The 19,750-nt window shown below is 46.0% G+C and overlaps 1 protein-coding gene across 1 annotated transcript in view; it reads right to left on the reverse strand.

Moving 5' to 3' along the window:
- Positions 1 to 341: 341 nt before the first annotated feature.
- The window catches only part of LOC147751046 (uncharacterized), a 417,403-nt gene continuing 397,994 nt past the window's right edge, over positions 342 to 19,750 (reverse strand). The window contains exon 10 of the mRNA XM_086937652.1: positions 342 to 1,436. Within this exon, the coding sequence (XP_086793778.1) occupies positions 1,371 to 1,436 (66 nt within the window). The 3' untranslated portion in view covers positions 342 to 1,370. The remainder of the gene's footprint in view (positions 1,437 to 19,750) is intronic.

Here is a 19,750-nt window from a genome sequence, read left to right on the forward strand (position 1 = left end):
TCATAAGTGCTGCGCCCAGTCCAACGGCCGACGGCACCACTTCCTCGGGAGTGCTGCCGTCGGCCGTTGGACGTTCCAGCTGCACCTGCGCAATGGAACGTTCAGCACTGGAGCTGGACGTTCCATAGCAGCTAAGGTGATAATTAATTATATGTAACAACTTGAATCTTAGAAACAATCTGGGAAACAGAACAGGTAAACAAAATGTTCAAGGACATACGAACTTTCAAATAGTTTGGTAAACTCCAAATCTCAAAAACGTTTTTTGAAAATCACATTTTTCTGCAAAAAACGTTCTTGCTTTTTTTTAAAGGTGGACTTAAGGTAACATAAGGTATCTAAATTGTCCTGAACTAGACACATTTCTCAATATTTGTGACTTTACCTGTAGATGAAATTCTTGAAGTCATTTCCACTTTTTCTGTGAAATTCTTTGTTGTTTTTATTTTTGTTCCATAGAATTAATCTGCATGATGCTTTTGAATTGTAACAGCAGAGATACATGTATAATTAATGTATCATGGACAAATATAAAACTTTTCAAATATATTACCTTTGTTCACATAAACATCCAACACAATTTACTGACGAAATTAAGTGAGGATTGGTAACAGTTCACTTGGATTTTGGCACATGAAAAAATAACTTGTTAATATTATTCCTACTAGGAAATTAGCCATCTGAGTGTTATTTTACTCCCTGAACCCATTATCAGCTATTCTGGTAGTGCGATGCCTTTAGGGCACAGCGATTTACTACAAGCGAAAACCTAATGTCCAACCATTGGTACAGTACCACTCTTTGTGTAGTACAGTATAGCTAAAAATCTAGTTTGAAAGCAGGGCATAATTGGCAGCCTTTGCAGATTGCAGAGAATGGAAGAAGTGCTCTTCAATGCAGCATGTCCTTCACAAACACCAGATTTCCTAAATGCTCAGTGCCTACTGCCAGGAAGCTCAGAGAGGAGTATATTCATGCAGCAGGTATGAGACTAACCCCATCCCAGACATGTGAAACTGCAGCCCCTCAAGCATTTCAAAGCTACCAGTGTGTGGGAAATCTACTGTTCTTGAAAATGAGTGCCTGGTGTAAATAAGGGCCATCTAAGCGCCTGAACTGCCTTATTCAACACAAACTGAAGTTTTAACTAGTATAAGCAGTAAACCCTAAAGAGGTCCCTTTGATCATCAATTCAGTTAGACATTTACCAAACAAGACAGCTATATCTTCTCAACTGTTCCACATAAATATACACATTCAATGAAAACATTTCTATGCATCAATGCCATGTGCAGGAATAGGTGCTTTTCAATCTTGCTCCTTTGCAGGTTCTAAGATGGATAAAGTTTTTCAGGTACAGACTTTTTGCGTCAAGTACTGTCTTGAGAGGCACCAAGCGGTGGGTTGGAGAGTAGCCATGCTGCCGCTTTCACTACCTGAAAGAATATGGAAAAAAAAACACAATTGTTGTTCAGTTTACCTCAACGCATTATGTAGCTCACTTTCCACACTCAGGATCCACTCAGGTTAAGAGCACATGTATCCCATAACAATCTGGTTTTGAATGCCATGCATGTATGTCCACTCCCATCGTATTTCAGATAAAGATTCAGATTGGCAAAACCTGTACCTATTGTTGGTCCGCTCACTATAGGGGCAAGAATTGAAAAAGCAAAATGTTGAGCTCCCCTCTCACCGGCCAGAGCAACTTAGTGTGACTAAGAGGCAATGTAAAAGGTTTGCCCTGCCTTGGAGGAGTCATGCTCCATTGCTCTCATTCTAGTACATTTCAACAGCTGCAAATTCACTCCTCATATTTTGCCAAGAGGCGCTTGATTTTAAAGTGTGTACTCATTGGCGAACTCCTAGCATACCAGCAACAATTGGGCACATTGTTCAAGTGTGACAATACCCGCTTTCAGAAACTATGGATTACAGTATTGATAATACTACAATAAATCTATCATGGGAGTTCTAAAAAATAAATCTAAAATTCTTTATATTGAATAGTACACAACAGTGTAAAGTATTTTCCTGTGAGATGGAACTATGTGTACATCACAAAAAAATAGATGCAAACTTGAAATGAGCAATACACTTAGGTAACAGGAATACATTTGAAGTTAACAGCTGGAAAAAGTGTGCGCAAATTCACAAGTGGGAATCAGGACACTGGCATTATACAGTCAACCTACTTTGATCATTTATGCAATAGGTAGAAATGTTTTGAAATGCTGTGATTAATGCATTAGTCTTTATTACATTTTCTTGTTCATGTTATCACAATCAAGATGTCCTATGAACAACAGGGACTGAATATGTGCTATGATCTCCAATGGCAAATAGAAGTCCAAATTCTTAAATAATAATGATCTTACTTTAGGATTGATGGTTGTTTATCATAATATCGTTGACAATAAAATATTGTCGTAGAATATTGAGGACTAAATATCATCCGATAAAATGTATTATGTCCTAAATAGCGTTTACCAAATGATCATCACATTTGGTTTAGATGTATTTTGTAAACAATGTTTAGGACACAACATTTTTATCAGATTATATTTAGTCCTTAAAATTCTGGTGCCACACCATATTGACATATAATCTGTATTGAGATTGATTTCTTGGGTTTAAATACAACATAGTGGATTCCAAAATGGAGATAGCAACCTTTAGCCATACAAAGATTACTACAAAACACATAGGGCCTAATTACAATGTCGCTGGTCGGAGGCTGTCCGACTGACATTGTAGGTTTTACTCCGACTGCTGTATTAGAATGACAGCAGTCGGAGTGTAAACCAGCTAGGGACTATGACTCAGTTCCAACTAGCTCAAGGAGCCCATCGGCCACTCGGAAAGGCCTCATAATCCTCGAAGGATGGAGTTTTCGCCATTGGGATTATGATGGCACTTTCCGACAACAGTTCTATGTCAGCTTTTCCGACATGAAACTGCTGTCGGAAGGTGTCTTTGGAGGTCCCTAGCAGGAGCCCCTTCCCCCTTGGCCCTCTGCATATGGCCCTGAAGGGCACCTAAGGTGCCCCCCTTTACATCCCTGCACCATACGGCAGGCACCGTTTATAAACATCCCAGTGCAGGGATGTGTAAAAACTTAAATTTTTCAATAGGAGCTTGTGCTGCGGGCGGTTTCAGCCCGCCGCACAAGCTCCCATTAAAAAATTGAAGTTTGTGATCGCACCATGTGCGGTTGCATCCTAATTGCGGTGTTGGAATCAGTCGCTTCCTCATCCACAGCAATGTCGATCGGAGGCAACTCCGACTAATATTAAAACCAGGGCCTAACTTTACATATTATACACCTTTTGGGAGACTATTTTTTTCTTTTTATATCCTCATACAGGTATATGAAATGCACATAGTAACATAGCCAGAGATATAAAGTAAATTCTAATGATTAAAAGTTCAACTCTAGAAAATTTTAAATGGACATGACCATCATTGGCCAAAGAAAATTGGGATATTTTAATATATTTGTTATGTTATGTTAAAAAGTTTGTAGAGCGTGGGGTTTCTCCAAAGTTTGTAGAGTGCCTCATTACTCCATTCGAAGAGTCCCTGTGCTAGCAAACTTACAATCCAAAGAAGTTGTGCTCAATTTAGGATAATGACCCCCAATACTGAATATTTAATCAACTTAACTTAAAAATGACATCTGAGGTGATAAGTATCAAGTGCACTTTTGTAAACTAGAGTTTACATATTAGAATAATGCTGACTTTGAATATTCCCACTTATTGTATTGATCCTAATGTGGCTCATAACTGTGGCAAAGAATATTAGTTTTTTGGTTTTGCAATTAGTTCGATTCTAATACAATAATTGTGTGAAAATGATTAATTTGTACCAAAGCTGTAACCCAAAAAGTATTCAGTGGTCACTATTCAAAACTGATATTGTTTCAGCTCCTGATACTGACATTTTGAAATCAGGAATTTACAGTGATTGCGCACTTTGCTGGTATTAATCTGGACAAGTCACCCCAGAACCATTCGGGTGTTAGGTGGGACTTAGGGTTCTCTGCCCATCACTGGGGATGGCTCTCACAATGTCCCTCTTTTTCCAAGCATATTGGTAATGAGTGGCAAACTATCAGGAGTAAGCTAGGAGTGTTGCACAGCCAGGGAGGAGGGCTTTCATCCTTTCCCATCTCAAATCATTGTGGAGTGCCCTGAGCTCCGCAGGCTCTTCGCGTGGGTACATCCATGAACCCTTGCATCTCTCCTGGTGCATATGCCCTCAAGGGCTTGCCAGCAGGAAAATAACTATGGGGAGTTTTTAGCAGCTGATTATTCGCATACCATGATTAAAAATGAAATACCCACTGAACAACAAAATTAATTAAAATTCAGCTATCAAGCACACACATAATTCCACCCTTTTTGCAAATTAATAAAAAATATTCTGTTTATTGATTCAGCTGTAGGTAAATTATAATGCAAGGAGCTAATAATGGAAAAGAATATTCCATGGCCTGACTACGCCCAATAGTAAAAAAGATAATAAATATCTCTAATCTGCGTCCATTTTTAGGAGGTTAAGATCCAGCCTCGCTGATGCTGCTACATAGGCAATTTATCAATAGAAAATGCGGCAGCAGGACTGCGTTGGACAGACTTGACTGCGGGTAAATATGTAAATATAATAAAAAGTCTCGGAACCTAGGTAGAGGTAGTAGCTTCTTTCACAAATTAGCACTGAGGAATGCCAACTCTCAGTAGGGTAAACACCTCCCTCTATGTCATTAATGAGGCTGTTCCGTGCTCAGAACTTTAGTTTGCCAGCCTAATGCATTCTGGATGTTCAATCCTGGTTCTGCTAATTGAGCTAATTAGACTAACACACATGATAACAAGGATTTGTAGGTGAAAAGTTCAGGACTGAAGACAGTGTCCGTGATGACCTTGACTGAGGATGTTTCAGTTTCAGTGATTCCAAAGCAATGGCACAGAATAATAATGTGGAGGCAGTGGTATGTTGAGTTGTGGAAATCAACTACGGACCAACATCCCTCGGAGATGTTCAGAATTCATGAACTTGCTTCACCCTATTTGGAGATCATAAATGTCCAGTAGATCTCATGCTCTATGGGGTCCAAAGGACAGGTGTGGGATAGAGTGGTGAAGGTGGTAATGAGATGGCTCTTGTTTGTAGTGGACATGCCGGTATGGTGTATCTGACCATTTATGGAAATCACACAGGACATGTCAATAACAAGGTAGAGAGATGGTGGGTGTGAAAAAGGTCGAGATCTTTACCAGAACTGCACACATACGCTGCAATGGCAGGCCTAAGACATGTTTAAAGGTCTACTTAAGTGGGTGGCACAATCTGTGCTGCAGACCCACTAGTAGCATTTAATTTACAGTCCCGGGATACATGTAGTACCACTTTACTAGGGACTTAAAATGGGTATAAGCTAAATCCACCATTTTTTATGCACAAGTACTTAATCACTGGTTAGCAGTGGTAATATGTGCAGAGTCCTAAAAGCCAACAAAAATAGGTTCAGAAAACAGGAGGGTGAAAGCAAAAAGTCTGGGAATGACTCAACAGAAAGGACAGAGTCCAACAAAGCACTATGAGGGTTCTCTCAGAAATTATTGGTTACTGCACTAATCAAGACTTCTCCATTTCCCCCCTCTGTTTCACCCTAATATTTCGCTTGTTTTCAAAAGGTGAAATGTCCAGGTAAAACACAACAGACCTGCAATTTACCATAAATCTCTTATGCCCGAAGTGACTGGCAACTCCCATTACAGAGTCCATCGTGGCCACAGTGTGATCTATATTGAGCTCCATAATATCTATGCACACATCAACATACATCATAAATTAATGCATCTATGCAGAAAAAGCAATATTCAGATACAAATGTCCATGCACACAAAGACCAGCACACCTGCTATCACACACGCGCAGACCAGCAGACAAATTTATTTATTTTATTTATTTATTCAAAGTTTTATATAGCGCGAACAAGATCTTTACAGATATCAGAGCGCTTCACAATGACAGGGTAGGGGCAGTAGGAAAGAACAGAGGTAATGGGAGCAATGTAGTAGTCACTAACATGAAAGGATAATAATAAAATACATAAAACATATCAATATACAGTCAGGTGAACAGGTAATAAAACGGCACAAGTCATGGATCCCATTACATAGGTGTTCAGGTACACCTTGGGTGTGTGGCAGGCTTATACCAGTGTTTTAGTATAGAGAGCGCACTGAGTGAGGGCATCGGGAGGGTGAATCAGTGACCCAATGTGTCTCATATATTGGTCGGTAGGACGAAAGTAGCGTAGTAGTGTCACCATCAAGTAGAGGTATAATGCCAAAGGACAAGGTGAGCATTGATACAAGGCAATGTAGAGTCTCTGATCCACTACCTATAAGGTTCAGGAGATCTTGGCCAGAAGGATGGTTTTCACCTCTTTCTTGAAGAGTGCAGCGGAGGAGATACGCCTAGTTTCAGGCGGGAGCGCATTCCAGATCCTGGGTGCCATTCCTGAGAAGGAGCGCTTGTAGGTTTTCTCTTTCCTGAATCTACGGGGTTTCAGGAGTAGATTTTTTGAGCTTCTATTGGACCTCGAACCTCCTGATATGGACAATTTTTGAGCGAGGTAGTTGGGTGCATTGTGGTGCATGGCCGCGTGTGTCATAACTGCAATTTTTAGTTGTATTCTGGCTTCAAACGGCAGCCATTTTAGGGACTTTAAATCTGGGGAAATATGCGAATGTTTTCTTGAGCCAGTAATGAGTCTTGCGGCAGCGTTCAGGGAGGCTCTTAAGGGTGCTGTTGTGGATAGCGGGAGTCCGCTGAGGGTCACAATTCCGTAGTCGATTCGAGGGATGACTAACGCTTGTACAGCAGTTCGGAAGTCTTCAGTCGGGAGGAAGGGTTTGATTTTCCTCAGTGTGTTGATTTGGAAATTAGCTGCTTTTGTGGCTTTGCTGATGTGTTGCTGCATGTTGAGCTTGGCGTCCAGTGTGATGCCTAGGGATTTCGCTGAGTCCACGATGGTGGGTTGGACATTGAGTGCTGTTAGGTTGTTGAGCCATGTTTGGGTGGTGGAAATTTTCGCCGGGGGTGAGATGAGAAGGAATTCAGTTTTCAGAGCATTTAGTTTGAGGTGATTATCGGCTAGCCAAGATTGAGTGTTAATAAGCGTGGAGTTCAGATGTTTGATATCTTCCGGAGATTGAAGCTTTAGGTACAGTTGTGTGTCGTCGGCGTACATATGGAATTGGACATTAGAAGCTTGGAGCAAGGTGGCGAGCGGTTCCATGACGAGGTTGAACAAAGTGGGGGAGAGGGAGGATCCTTGTGGAACACCTAGATCCGCAGGCACAGGTGAAGATAGCACATTATCGATCTTGAACTTCTGAGACCGGTTGTGTAGGAAGGACGAAAACCATTTGAGAACCGTTCCCGATAGACCCATTCTAGTGCTTAGCAGTTCCAGCAGGTTCTCATGTTTGACCGTGTCAAATGCTGACGAGAGGTCAAGAAGGATGAGGAGACAGGATTCATTGCGATCAAGAATTTGGAGGGCGTCATCAATTATGTGTGTCATAGCTGTTTCCGTGCTATGTTTCGCTCGGAATCCTGATTGATGAGAATTGAGGAGGTCAAATTGGTCAATGTGTCTTGTTAGTTGGAGTTGGACACATTTCTCCAGCAGTTTGGCCAGGGTGGGGATATTGGTGATGGGTCGGTAATTGTTTAGGTCAGTCGGATCAGCTGTAGGTTTCTTGAGTATAGGTGTGACTTGCCCCACCTTGAGGGAGTCCGGAATGAGGCCTTGTTGCAGGGAGCAGTTGATGATTTTGGTCCAGAGAGGGAGGAGCAAGGGGATGAAGTCTTTTACAGCATTAGCAGGTAGAGGGTCTGTGTGGTGGTTAGAGGGCTTCAAGGTGCAGAGCAGTTTGTGTATTGTTTCTTCCGAGTAGGTATCGAAGTACTGCCAGGAAGCCATGTTTTTAGGTTGAGTGTTAGCCATTCTTGTGTGGTTGGGGAATCAGCTTACATCCATGATGAGGTCATTTCTTATGTTGTCAGTCTTTAGCTTAAAGAAAGCAGAGAAGTCTTCACAGTGTGGGGTGTCGCTTGTTGTGCTACTTGATTGTAGGGGTTGTGCCTTTGTTTGGGTTTTGATTAGTTCGAAGAGTTTTCTTGGCCTGTTTTTTGCTTGGTCCAATTGGCGGCTGAAGAAGTCCAATTTTGTGCGCTTTATTTTCCTGAAGTAGGCATTTCTCTTGTTTTTGAGCCTTTTGAGGTGCAGTGCTGAGGGGTCCACTCTCCAAGTGCGCTCTGCCATTCGCATCGAACGCCTGTCGTCATTGAGTCTGTCGTCATACCAGGGGTTAGAAGTTTTGGTGGAGACTCTCTTCAGTTGCAGTGGGGCGACTTCATTGACTAATGTATTCATAGATTCAAGGTAGTGGTCAGTCAGTGATTGAACATCCGTCGCACCTGAAGGGGGAAGGAGCAGATTGCCGATGTGGGGAGGCAGAGTAGAGGCGTTGAGATTCTTCATGTCCCTTTTCCATGTTTTGGATTTGATTGGTTGAGTCGGGTTAGGTTTAACTTTTTCATTGATAAAGAAGGTGATAATGTGGTGATCTGACCAGTCGCAGGGTAGAATCGTCTCCAGTTGTGTAGAATTCTCTTTGGCAATGATGAGATCAAGTATCGCGCCTTTGTTGTGTGTAGGTCTATCGCATATTTGGGTGAGGTCAAGTGCATTAAGGAAAGTTTTGAGACTGTTTACCACTGTGTCTTTCTGGTCGTTCCAGTGGAGATTGAAGTCACCCAGGTAGACTTGGGTGGTCTGCCGACCGGCATTGGAAGTGATCATGTCCATGAAGTGTTGGGTGAATATGAGATTGTCACCAGGCGGGTGATAGATGAGATGTAGAGCACAAACTTGTTTGCCCTCGCTGGTAATGTCGAGGCAGAGGAGTTCACAGGAGGAGAGGGAGGGGGAGGTGACTTTAGTAACGGAGAGGTTGCTTTTAAAAATGCATGCAATTCCCCCGCCCGTCTTGTCTGAAGACCTGTCTAACCTAATGATGTGATAGTTGGGGGGGACTAGTATGTCCATAATCGGAGTAGAGGCTTCAGTGAGCCAAGTTTCTGTTAGAATGGCTAGGTCCAGATCCCTATCTGAGACGAGATCAGCGATGTCGGAGGAGTGTCTCTGGGCCGATCTGCAGTTGAGTAGGATGCATTTGAGTTTGGGAGAGAGAGGGGTGGTCGAGCTTTCTAGAGTGAGGGGAACTTTTCTGAGGTTGTTAGGGACGGAACCTCTGTTGTTGAGTGTTGGGAGCCTCAGAGGGTTTGTAAGAATAGTGGGTATGGGGATGTGTGTGCTGGGTATGTGTTTTACCGGACCCGAGCCATAAGAGCGTAGTAGTGAGCATAGGTCGCGGTCCGACAGTGGGTTGGGGACACGGCGGGGGCGGTGGGAGTTGTTGCGAACGGGGATAGTCGGCCAGCGCGGGTGTCGTTGGAGGCGGGGGTATGTAGGGCGGGTGCGTCCTTTGTAGGGTAGAGGGATGATGGGAGGAGGACTGGGCTGTGATGAGAGCAGGTCTTTGATTGCGCGGACATCTTTTTTGATTTGTAGAATATCCTCTTTGACTTGTTGGAGGGTGGGTAAAGTCTGGTCAGGGGGAGCATTGGGGATGGCGAAGGTGGTGTGTAGTGAACTGGAAAGCGGGCAGGGAATCGAAGGGGGGGATATAATGGCGTTGTTGGCGGGGGGTGTGAGTGAAGCAGGCGGTGATGGCGGTGGGTGGGAGGCATAGGTAGTGCTGCCAGTGGGAGAGGGAGCCGGTGAGTGGAAGAGTGAGTGAAGGCCGAAGACAGTGGGGGAGACCGGAGGGTAGTGAGGGCTGAGAGTAGGCGGTGGGAGAGAGGGGGATGCTAAGGTAGGAGAGGTGGTATGTTCTGTGTGTGTTGTTGGGAGGGTGTGAGTGTCGTGGGTGGGAGTAGGGAGGGGGCTGGGGGGCGAAAGGTGTTCGCCGTAGGGGGTATGGGAGGGGGGGTGGATAGGCTTCGAGTGGTGATGTTATCAGATGGTGGCGTGTTGTGGGCGAGAGTTATTTTGTCAGGTGTGGGAGTGTCGCGGGTGAGAGTGGGGAGGGAGCTGGGGAGGGGGGGGCGTCTGTCGTGGGGGGGATGGGAGGGGAGGGTGGATAAACTCCGAGCGGTGGTGTGTACAGGTGGCGTGTTGCGGGTGTGGGTTGTTATGTCAGGGAGGAGAGGGATAGAGGGGATGTGAGTGGGGGTAAAAGGGATCACGTTAGAGGGGCGGTTAGTATAAGAGGTGTTTGTGTTAGACACAGCAAGTGGGCCATTTACTGGGGTGCTGGGGGAGTCTGTCCTTGGGGAATGTGGGGTGTTAACAGCGGGTGGGCTATTTACTGGGGTGCTGGGGGTAGAGGTGTTGTAGGTGGGGGCTGCGATGTCAGGGGTGATGGTGCTGGTGGAGATCAGGGTGGGGGTAAGCATGAGCGGATTTTGCGGATTGGCAATCCGCGAATTTGCGGATTTGCGAACTCGCAATCCGCAAAATCCGCGAATTCCCGCGAATTTGCGGATTTTTTTTTTTTTTTGTGTTCGCCCGTGTTTCTGCCAGTTCGCGAGGGTTTTTACAATTTCGCAATTTGCGAACTTACCTGTCGGGTCGCAAGTTTTGCGAACTTGTTGTTTCTACGTGTCCAACCTGTTTGGGACACTCTTCTTCATCACTGCCACTCTCTGTCACCACTGCCACTCTCTGACTACTCATGCCACCCTCTGGCCCACCCATGCCACCCTCTGTTTCATCACCACACCCTCTGGTTGTCCAGTGTACATTATTTTCGGCAAAGCAAAGCACACCTTCCCTGTCTCAAGTGACCTGAATTAATTTGGGGCTGATTAATGTGTCACAGAATATTTTTTTAGCTGGCACCTGCTTCCTTAGTGCGCCCTGATTAGTGATCTTTTGCACTTGCTAAGTGCTTTCATTGTTGCAAAATTAGTTACAACACCTGCCCTGCCCCAACTGACAATAATGAATTAGGGGCTGATTAATGGATTTTAACTTCCAGCCTGGCTCCTGCTTGTCTCCCTTAGCTGTAATTCATGACCTTTGTGGCATATGTGTAACTATTCTGAGGTTCAGAGCAGGGTCACATAATAGTTTCAACTGGCAACTGAACTCTGGAGGGGCCCCTCAGGAAGCACTACAGGAAATGGCTACTAATGATGTGCCTGAACTTTTGAACCTGGTAAGTAGTTACTTTCAGTTTTGCTTAGAACGTATTTCTGCAATTTCGCACTTATTCGCGGGGCGCGAACTCACGCGAACAGTGCGAGCAGTGCGAGCAAAATCCGCTGCTCGCGGATTTGCGGATTTTGCAGGAAATTCGCAAATCTCGCGGATTGCGGATTTCCCGAAAATCCGCAAAATCCGCGAGCGGAACGGATTTTCCGCCCATGCCTAGGTGGGGGTCCGCGGATTGGAGAGGTGCTCTTTGAACTTGGGGAATAGGTTGTCTAGTAGTTCCAGGTTCTTGTCCGTGGATTGAATAAGGACAATCCCGTTGTTATAGATAGTAATGGTAGTCCTGCCAGGGAAGAGGTGGGAAGGTGTGATAGAGAGAGTTAGGCCATGAGTTGTTTTCCTGGTGGAGGAGACGGTAAGTAGGGTTAGGAACGCTTTTTTCCATTGGGCTCTGCGTGAGGTGTGGAAGATGAAATCTGTTTTCATGGCTCCATTGCCCGGTGAAAAGTAGGTGTCAGCAAAGGGTGTTTCAGGGTGCGACCTCATGAAGTTATGTTTAAAACGTTTAATGGCTTTTTTGGTGAGGGTGGAGGGGTAGTTAATTCTAAAAGTGTGTTTGCCGCTGCGCTCCATTTTAGAGGCTGTAGAGTTGGGTGTAGGAGCTAGGGCGTTATAAGTGACACTAGAGAGCATCCAAAAGGGATATGAGGTAGCGTCTAAGAAAAGATATGAGGTAGCATGTATCTAAGTCTAAATCACTGTATCTAAATACAATAATCACTATCAGATTCAGCAGTCGTAAACATGGTCAAAATCAAAATCTAAATACAATAAACACAATCAGACTCAAAATACAACGAAAACAGGAAGTAGGAGGTGTTAATTGGTGCAGTCCAAGGAGCGGAGTGGAATGGGTTCACCTTACCGCACAGGATGGAGACAGAAATATGCGCAGGGAGACGACGTAGCATAGATATAAACACACTAATAGTAATAATAATATGTGAAGGGAGACGACGTAACATAGATATAAACACACTAATAGTAAAAATACAGGTATGAGGTAGCATAGTAATAGTAATGATAAGAGTATGAGGTAGCAGTCGGTGCAGTACTGGGATAGAGGAAGAAGGGTACAGCTTATAACAGTGGATAGTCTAGAGGTGTAATATTAGTGCTACACTGGAACAAGATACACGTAAACAGAGTGAGGAGATATGTAGTTTTTTTTTTTTTTTTTTTTTTAGAGATATGAGGTAGTTAACAGTGCAATACTATATTGAAAGTGCGAGGGGTGTAATATATATAAAGGAGTATAATATTAATGATATACTAGGTCAGAGTATATATACATAATAGATGTGCAAAGGAAAAGCAGCAGGAGTCAGAGAAGCCCCTAGTGAGCAGCCAGAAGTATATGAGGTATCCGTTAGTGCATTAAGTACATGTGGAGGTATAATACTGCAATAAACGGTAGCTACTCGGTACTTGAGATTAGGAGAGATGGGAGATAGGGTCAGACCACTCCAAAATGGCCACCAAAGTAGAGGAGATAGCTACGGCAGTCCTCTGTTAGTTTCTGTTGCTTTAGGCACAGGGAGGGTGGAGTCAGATTCTAGACTCTTTTTGAGCCAGACCAGATCCTCTCTTGCTGGGAGGGAGTCTTATCTGTAATATGGTATGTGTGGGGGAGTCAGAGTCAGACCTGGGAGCCTCGTGGGCCTCTTCGCTACATGAGTCGATTTATTGCTGCCCTTTTATGGCCACAGCCATTTTGAAAAAGGCACAAAGGAAAGAGGGGAAATGTGTGCAGGGTCACAAAATACCTTCTTACAGTTCTGTCCATAAAGACCCACGATGTTGCCAGCGGAGTGGTGCCAAGTGACGCCTTTTTTCTGGTCTAGAAATGGGGAAGGGACACACACCGCTGTTGCACCGCCTTCTGGTTGATGTGTGTGCGCAGCGTGTGTTTTCCCTACTGCCCCAGGTCTCAGGAGACAGCCATCTCCTCCGTCAGTGGTGGGAACAATAACTCTGCTTCACTTCACCTCAGTTCCCCGTGCAGAGGGGTAGGCTCTGGTCGGGCCGTTTTCCGATATTTCCCACTGACCCGCGTGCATCATAGCTCCATTCCTGCAGCTCTCACCTCCGGTCACCTTCGGCTCCCGTCGCAGGGGCAGCACAGGCTCCCGCTATGCGTCGCTGCTCGTCCGGATCCCGTGCGTCCCAGGGCTCCCCTCAGGCTGTTCCTGTGGCAGCGCCGTCATTCACTTTCTGGGCTCTGTGTCTCTGTGTTGTCCCTCCAGATCACCTCCGCCTCTGGCCAGTAGGTCGGACACCTCCGATGCGCAGCCAGCCAGCTCCTCTCGCAGGCAGTCACGGACAGGCACAGCGCGCATCCGCCATCCGCCATTAGGTTTTCATACCTAAGCCTGAAAACAGTTCATATTTTGTAAATATGTAAGTGCAAGGGCCCAAGGTCTTCCACTGCAACTGGCACCACCACAGTTCTTGTCACTGTTGTCCAAATGCCAGGGCCAACTTTACATACTAATCATCACACTTAAACCAGTGTGAAATTTTTGCTGATTCCAGGTTACCCTTTCCTTTAAGGAAGGTCTGGACTTGCTAGTTCAGTATATGTTTTTAGCATGTTCAGAAATTGGCAAAGAGCACCACCTTGTTGTGCACTCTCATCAGTACCAGTGTTTAAAAATACTTGCTGGTGTCGAGCACCTGCACACACCAGCACAAATTAAGCTCTTGCTAGCAAACCTACAGACACCCAGTCATGCAGAATCCAGGTAGCAACAAGCTTTAGTGAACCAGGCTTTAATAAGCTAAAGAGGCTCAGAAGCTCCAGGCAGTAAGTTAGTCACCTCAATGGCAGTCATGGACCTCTCACTTCCCCTGCCTCGATTCCCTGCCAACATTCTTCTTTCTTTCTACACCTTCCCCACCATCAGTTCCTTGTCTCCCCATTTGGCTGGGAATTAGGCCAACCCGGTATTCCTAGGAACCAGTAATCACTCAGCTGGGGATGCGGAATTCATAGGAAGGAAGTGCAACTATGAGTTCCATTGCTGCAAAGTTGAAAACTATTTATATGACATGAGATTGAAACGGTGCTAGGTTACTGAATGTCTACTTGTTTTTCTTAAATGGAGTGTTTCACTTGTGTAACTCAAAGCAGAAGTGCAGTGCATCGTATGTTACTCTACTTTCATCCCATACCACATTAGGTGTCAGCAGTTATCCAATAATCAATCAATCAAGGTGTTTGTTAAGCGTGACTACTCACACGTAAGGGTCTCAAGGCGCTGGGGGGATTCGCAGGTTCCAGTCCATCAATGAGGGGGTCTGTCGAAGAGCCAGGTTTTTAGGTTTCTTGCGAAGATGGGGAGCGATGTTGTCTGTCTGAGGTGGAGCGGAAGGTTGTTCGAGGCTCTGGCCGTGAGGAAGGAGAAGGAGCGGCCTCCTGATCTGGTCTTTCTGGTGCGGGGGACTGCGGCGTAGGAGAACTGGGCTATCGTAGGGTCCTTTGGGGTGCGTGGACTTTGAGTCGGCTGTTGAGGTATGCTGGTCCGGTGTCGTGGAGGGCCTTGTAAGCATGGGTGAGCATCTTGAAGGTGACTCTAGCTTCGATGGGGAGCCAGTGGAGTGTGCACAGGTGCTGAGAGATGTGGCAGTGTCTTGGCAGGTTAAGAACCACTCTTGCGGCGGCATTTTGGATTTTCTGTAGCTTGCAGGTGAGGTTTTTGTTTATTCCTACATAGAGTGCGTTGTGGTAGTCGAGTATGCTGGTGACCAGGGTGTGAGTGACGGTCTTTCTGTGTTCAAGGGGGTTCCATTTGAAGGTCTTACGAAGGAGAGAAGTGGAAGCAGGACGACGAGACGGAGTTGATCTGGCAGTCCATTTTGAGCTCTGAGTCAAGGATGATTCCCAGGTTGCGTGCATGGTCTGTGGGGGTGGGCGGGCATCCGAAGGCGGGGGCCACCAGTTTTCGTTCCAAACGTCGGGTTTGGGCCCATGCTGAGTACTTCCTTTTAGTTGGTGGTTAGTTGTAGGCAGTTGTTTTTCATCCATTTGGCGACGGCTTCCGTGCCTTCTCGAAAGTTGTGTCTAGCGGTGTTAGGTTAGTTGGATAGTAAGAGGATGAGTTGGGGGTCTACGTATGACACAATGTTGAGTCCGTATGTTTTGACGAAGCATGGCCATGTAGATGTTGAAGAGTGTAGGACTAAGGGAGGATCCCTGGGGGACTCTGCAGGTGGTTGGTGTGTGGTCCAAGAGGAAAAGGGGGAGTCTGACCCGCTGCGTTCTGCCGGAGAGGAAGGAGCGGATTCAGTGGACGGCCTTGTCTTGGATCCTTGCGTCATGGAGTCTGCATATTAGGGTGCGGTGAGAGACTGTGTTGAAGCCTCTGAGAGGTAGAGGAGGATGAGGGCTGCTGTTTCTCCTTCGTCCAGTATGGTGCGGATGTCGACTGTTGCGGCGAGGAGGGCGGTTTCCGTACTGTGGTTTTTTCTGAAGCCGGATTGGGAGGACTTGAGGATGTTGTGCTATTCGATGAATGTGGCGAGTTGGCTGTTGATTGCTTTCTCGATTACTTTAGCTGGGAACGGGAGCAGGGAGATGGGTGTGTAGTTTTTGCGATCAGTGGGGTCTGCCGAGGGTTTCTTCAGGAGGGGGTTGATCTCGGCGTGTTTCCAGTCATCGGGGTACGAGGCGGTTGCCATGGAGCGGTTGATGGTGTGGCAGAGCATGGATGCGATAGTGTCGGTGGCTCTGTTGTAAATGTGGTGGAGGCAGGGGTGCGTGGGAGCCCGAGTGAATTCACTTCATCGTCTTCAGTGTGTCTTGGGTGGTGAGGGCTGCCCAGTTGTAGATCGCTGGCTTCAGGGTGTCAGGAGTAGTTGGTGAGGGCTCAGTGTGTTGATTGTTTTCATCGAAAGGTGTCGTAGATGCTCTTGATTTTGTGGTGGAAAAAGGTGCTGAGTTTGTCACTGAGGTCTTGTGAGGCAGGGATGTCGGTGGACTCACTGGTGGGTTGGGCGAACTCCTTGATGATGTTGAAGAGTTCTTTGTAGTTGTGTGCATGAGTGGAGATTCTGTCTTCAATCGCTTTTTTCCTCGTTTTTCTGATGAGTTGGTGGTGGGCGTTGGTGGCGGCTCTGAAGTTGTTGTGGGCTTCTTTGGATTTGGTGTTCCTCCAGGCCTTTTCGAAGCGGCGGCAAGTGCGTCTGTTCGTCTGTAAACCATCTAGCTTTCTTGGGGTGGGTTTTGTTGTTTTTCTGGATGGCCGAGACGCCCACGGGTAATTGTTCGCGCTCTATAAATGTCAGTAAATAAATAAATAAATAAATAAATAAATGGGGGGCTATGATGTTGGCGCTGTCAGAGATCCATCTGTGCAGGGTTTGAGTTCCTGTGTTGGGGTCGTCGTTTTCCGCGATGGTTGGGGTGGAGTTGCTGAGTGATGAGGTTAACTGGTCGTTGGTGAATCTGGGCCAGTTTCTTCGTGGGAGCAGGTGCTGGTGTCTGTGGATGGTGGGTGTTCTGAAGGTGAAGTGGGCGCATCGATGGTCAGTCCATGGGAGTCCACGGGAGTTCGGTGGTGTGGCTGAAGGTGACGGAGTTTCCTGTTGTGAAGAGGGAGTCGAGAGTGTCTTGCTGAGTGCGTGGGTTTGGTCACGATTTGGCGGAGTTCAATGTTGTGAAGGTTGTCCAGGAGGGATGTGGTGCTGGGGTCCAGTTGGTTGTCGAGGTGGAAGTTGAGGTCTCCCAGTAGGGTGTAGTTGGTGGACGCAATGGTATGCGGAGAGATGATGTCCGTGATGGAGTTGGCGAAAAGACTGCGGGGTCCAGGGGGTCGGTAGATGGGGGTTCATTTGAGGGTGGAGGTGGGGCTGGCCAGTATCTTGAAGTGAAGGTCATCCATCAGGTCGATGGGCTTGTCAGGGAGTGTGCTCAGGCAGAGGGTGGATTTGTGGACCATGGCGATTCCTTCTCCTGAGCGGGTGAGGCGGCCCTTCCTTAAGATCTTGTATCCTTGGGGAATGGTGATGGCGATGGCGATGTCCGGTCCAGAGGTGGTGTTGGTCCTGGTTTCGGTGAAGAATGCTATGTCCAGGGTGGTGCTGTCGTGCACCTCTTTTATCTCTGTGTGTCACTCAGAACATCCAAAGTGCTGCTACCCATTACTGCCATGGTCGTCCATGCCACGAAAGAGGCATCACAGCCATTTTCTATGGAAGAACATATTCCTATACAGTGAATTCTCCTCACAGCCATCTTAGTTACGAAAGCCACAAATGTCCCTGTTACTGAAGTAACCACCTCCAAGATCTCACACCATGAGGGGGGGAGTCCACCTGCATCATCCAGCCACCACCCCCTCCCTCTCCCCCTCTCCCTCTCCATCTCCCTCTCTCCCTCTCTCTCTCTCTCTCTCTCTCTCTCTCTCTCTCTCTCTCTCTCTCGCTCTCTCTTTCTCCCTCTCTCTCATCTCCCTTTCCTGCCTCTCTGCTTCTTCTTAATTTCTCTGTCCCACACCTTGCTCCCTGGCCTTCCTGCTCATCTGACTGGGACAGTCGAGGTCAGAGCAGTAGTGCTGGAACATTTTAAAGAATGGGGGTGCTGTCATCAATGTTATCTCACTGAAGTCATAGGCTTTGTGGAAAGTCCAAATGTCACACTAAGAACAAGTGTAGGAAATGAGCCACAGCAATTCCGCAGAGGTGTGGTATATTGCTGGTGGTGAACATTGGAGCACGCTGTTACACTTATATAACTACATTGTGGCGTGGAACGCATATTTATTTATAGACACCACATTTTCCATTGAAATGGCCTCTAGATTTGCACAGACGTAGTTTTACAGATAAAATTATATTTTGGACAAATGATAATGTGTAAAAATCGGGATTCACAAATATTTATCATTTGCACATCACCGAGTAACGTGCCTCGATTTATTTTGAGCATGTTAAAATATACATTTTCGTCAAGCTAAACAATTACTTTATTAAGGCTTTCCTAGTTGCTGATGTATTTTTAATAATTTGTACAGTTCATTTTTAGGTATTTTAATTTTGTTGTATGTTAGCAAAACTGATATCCTTTCACACTCCTTCTGCCCTGGCAGGATTATTACATAATTCACTTAACAAAATGCTTACACATAGCAGTCAGAGGGAAAAAAAACACCAGTCTCTGTATTAGCAGAACAAGTAGAAATTTGACAGAAGACATAACCTGACATTTGACCTCTGTATCTGAACGCACATCAGATGTGGCAAGCGCAAAACAACATTCAAAGGCATCTTTATTACTCATTCACTTTCTGAACTCCAACATGATTATGAGTGCCACCCGCGCACATTTGTGCACGCATGAAAAACATATATATGTAGCACTTCACATTGTTACACGCACCTTTGGTAAGTCATGCTGGTCACTTTGCACTTATATACTGTAGTATAAGATCAGAGTCTGGGATCAAAATGTGATCTGGTGGTTACTTCAGACGAAGCAGGTCTCACAACCTCTGGCAGTTGTCACTTCCCAGGATGCTCGGGAATCTGTGCCGATTGCAGCGTTTCAAAGACCTGTCAACGTGATCTTTAAAAGCAGCGAGACCTGTTGGCTTTGTCAAAGCTTGTCCATAAAGAGCGGTGAGTTTCTTTTCAGGGGAACACGTGTAGTCATTCATCTGACAAAAGAAAACTGCTGAGGCCCAAGAAGAGTCGTAAATCACTGACAGGCCTGACTTGTGCCAGGGTTGAGGGCTGCTCGGTGTACAGCCAGTGCCGGCACCCGTCGAAGGATCGCCGAGGCTGGAGTGGGAAAAGCCTGCTTGGAATGTGCTCTGTTCGCACCGAGATTGATTGCATTCCAGCCGCAGCCCTGCCCAGATGTGCAGAGAGAACAAAAGAAGAAAATGATAGGAGCGAGCAAGATGTCAGCAGAGATTAAGGATTGAGAGGGAGAAAATGCGACTGTGAAGAGAGAAGAGATAGGAGAAAGTGTGAAAGTGAAATCCAGAGGTAAGTATAAAGAGAAAGTGAGACCGTGATAAATGAAGAGTGACAAAAGAGGAACACTGGAGGTGTGAATGGAAAAAAACAAAGATGGACTCAGTGAAGGTAAAGAGTGATTAAAGAGATCAAAGAACTGGTACAAAATGACCGATTGTTAGGAGCTCGCGCCTGGGAGCTCTCGGACTGAGGATCACCATATGGCATAAATCCTGGGAGAAGGCCCCCCATCAAGACCCCTGCCCATGGGTTTCCAAGGGAAATCGTGTTGGGAGTTGGGACCCCAAGTGACCATTGCGACGCAACGTAGATCGCTTGCCCCTGTTCAAAACAGCAATAATTAAGGAACACAGGAAGACTCCTCGGACCAGGTATCACCATCAGCACAAATCCCGCTGGGTGTCT

The sequence above is a fragment of the Lissotriton vulgaris genome, chromosome 1_1 (assembly GCF_964263255.1).
Source record: "Lissotriton vulgaris chromosome 1_1, aLisVul1.2, whole genome shotgun sequence".
In the NCBI taxonomy this organism is placed as follows: Eukaryota; Metazoa; Chordata; class Amphibia; order Caudata; family Salamandridae; genus Lissotriton; species Lissotriton vulgaris.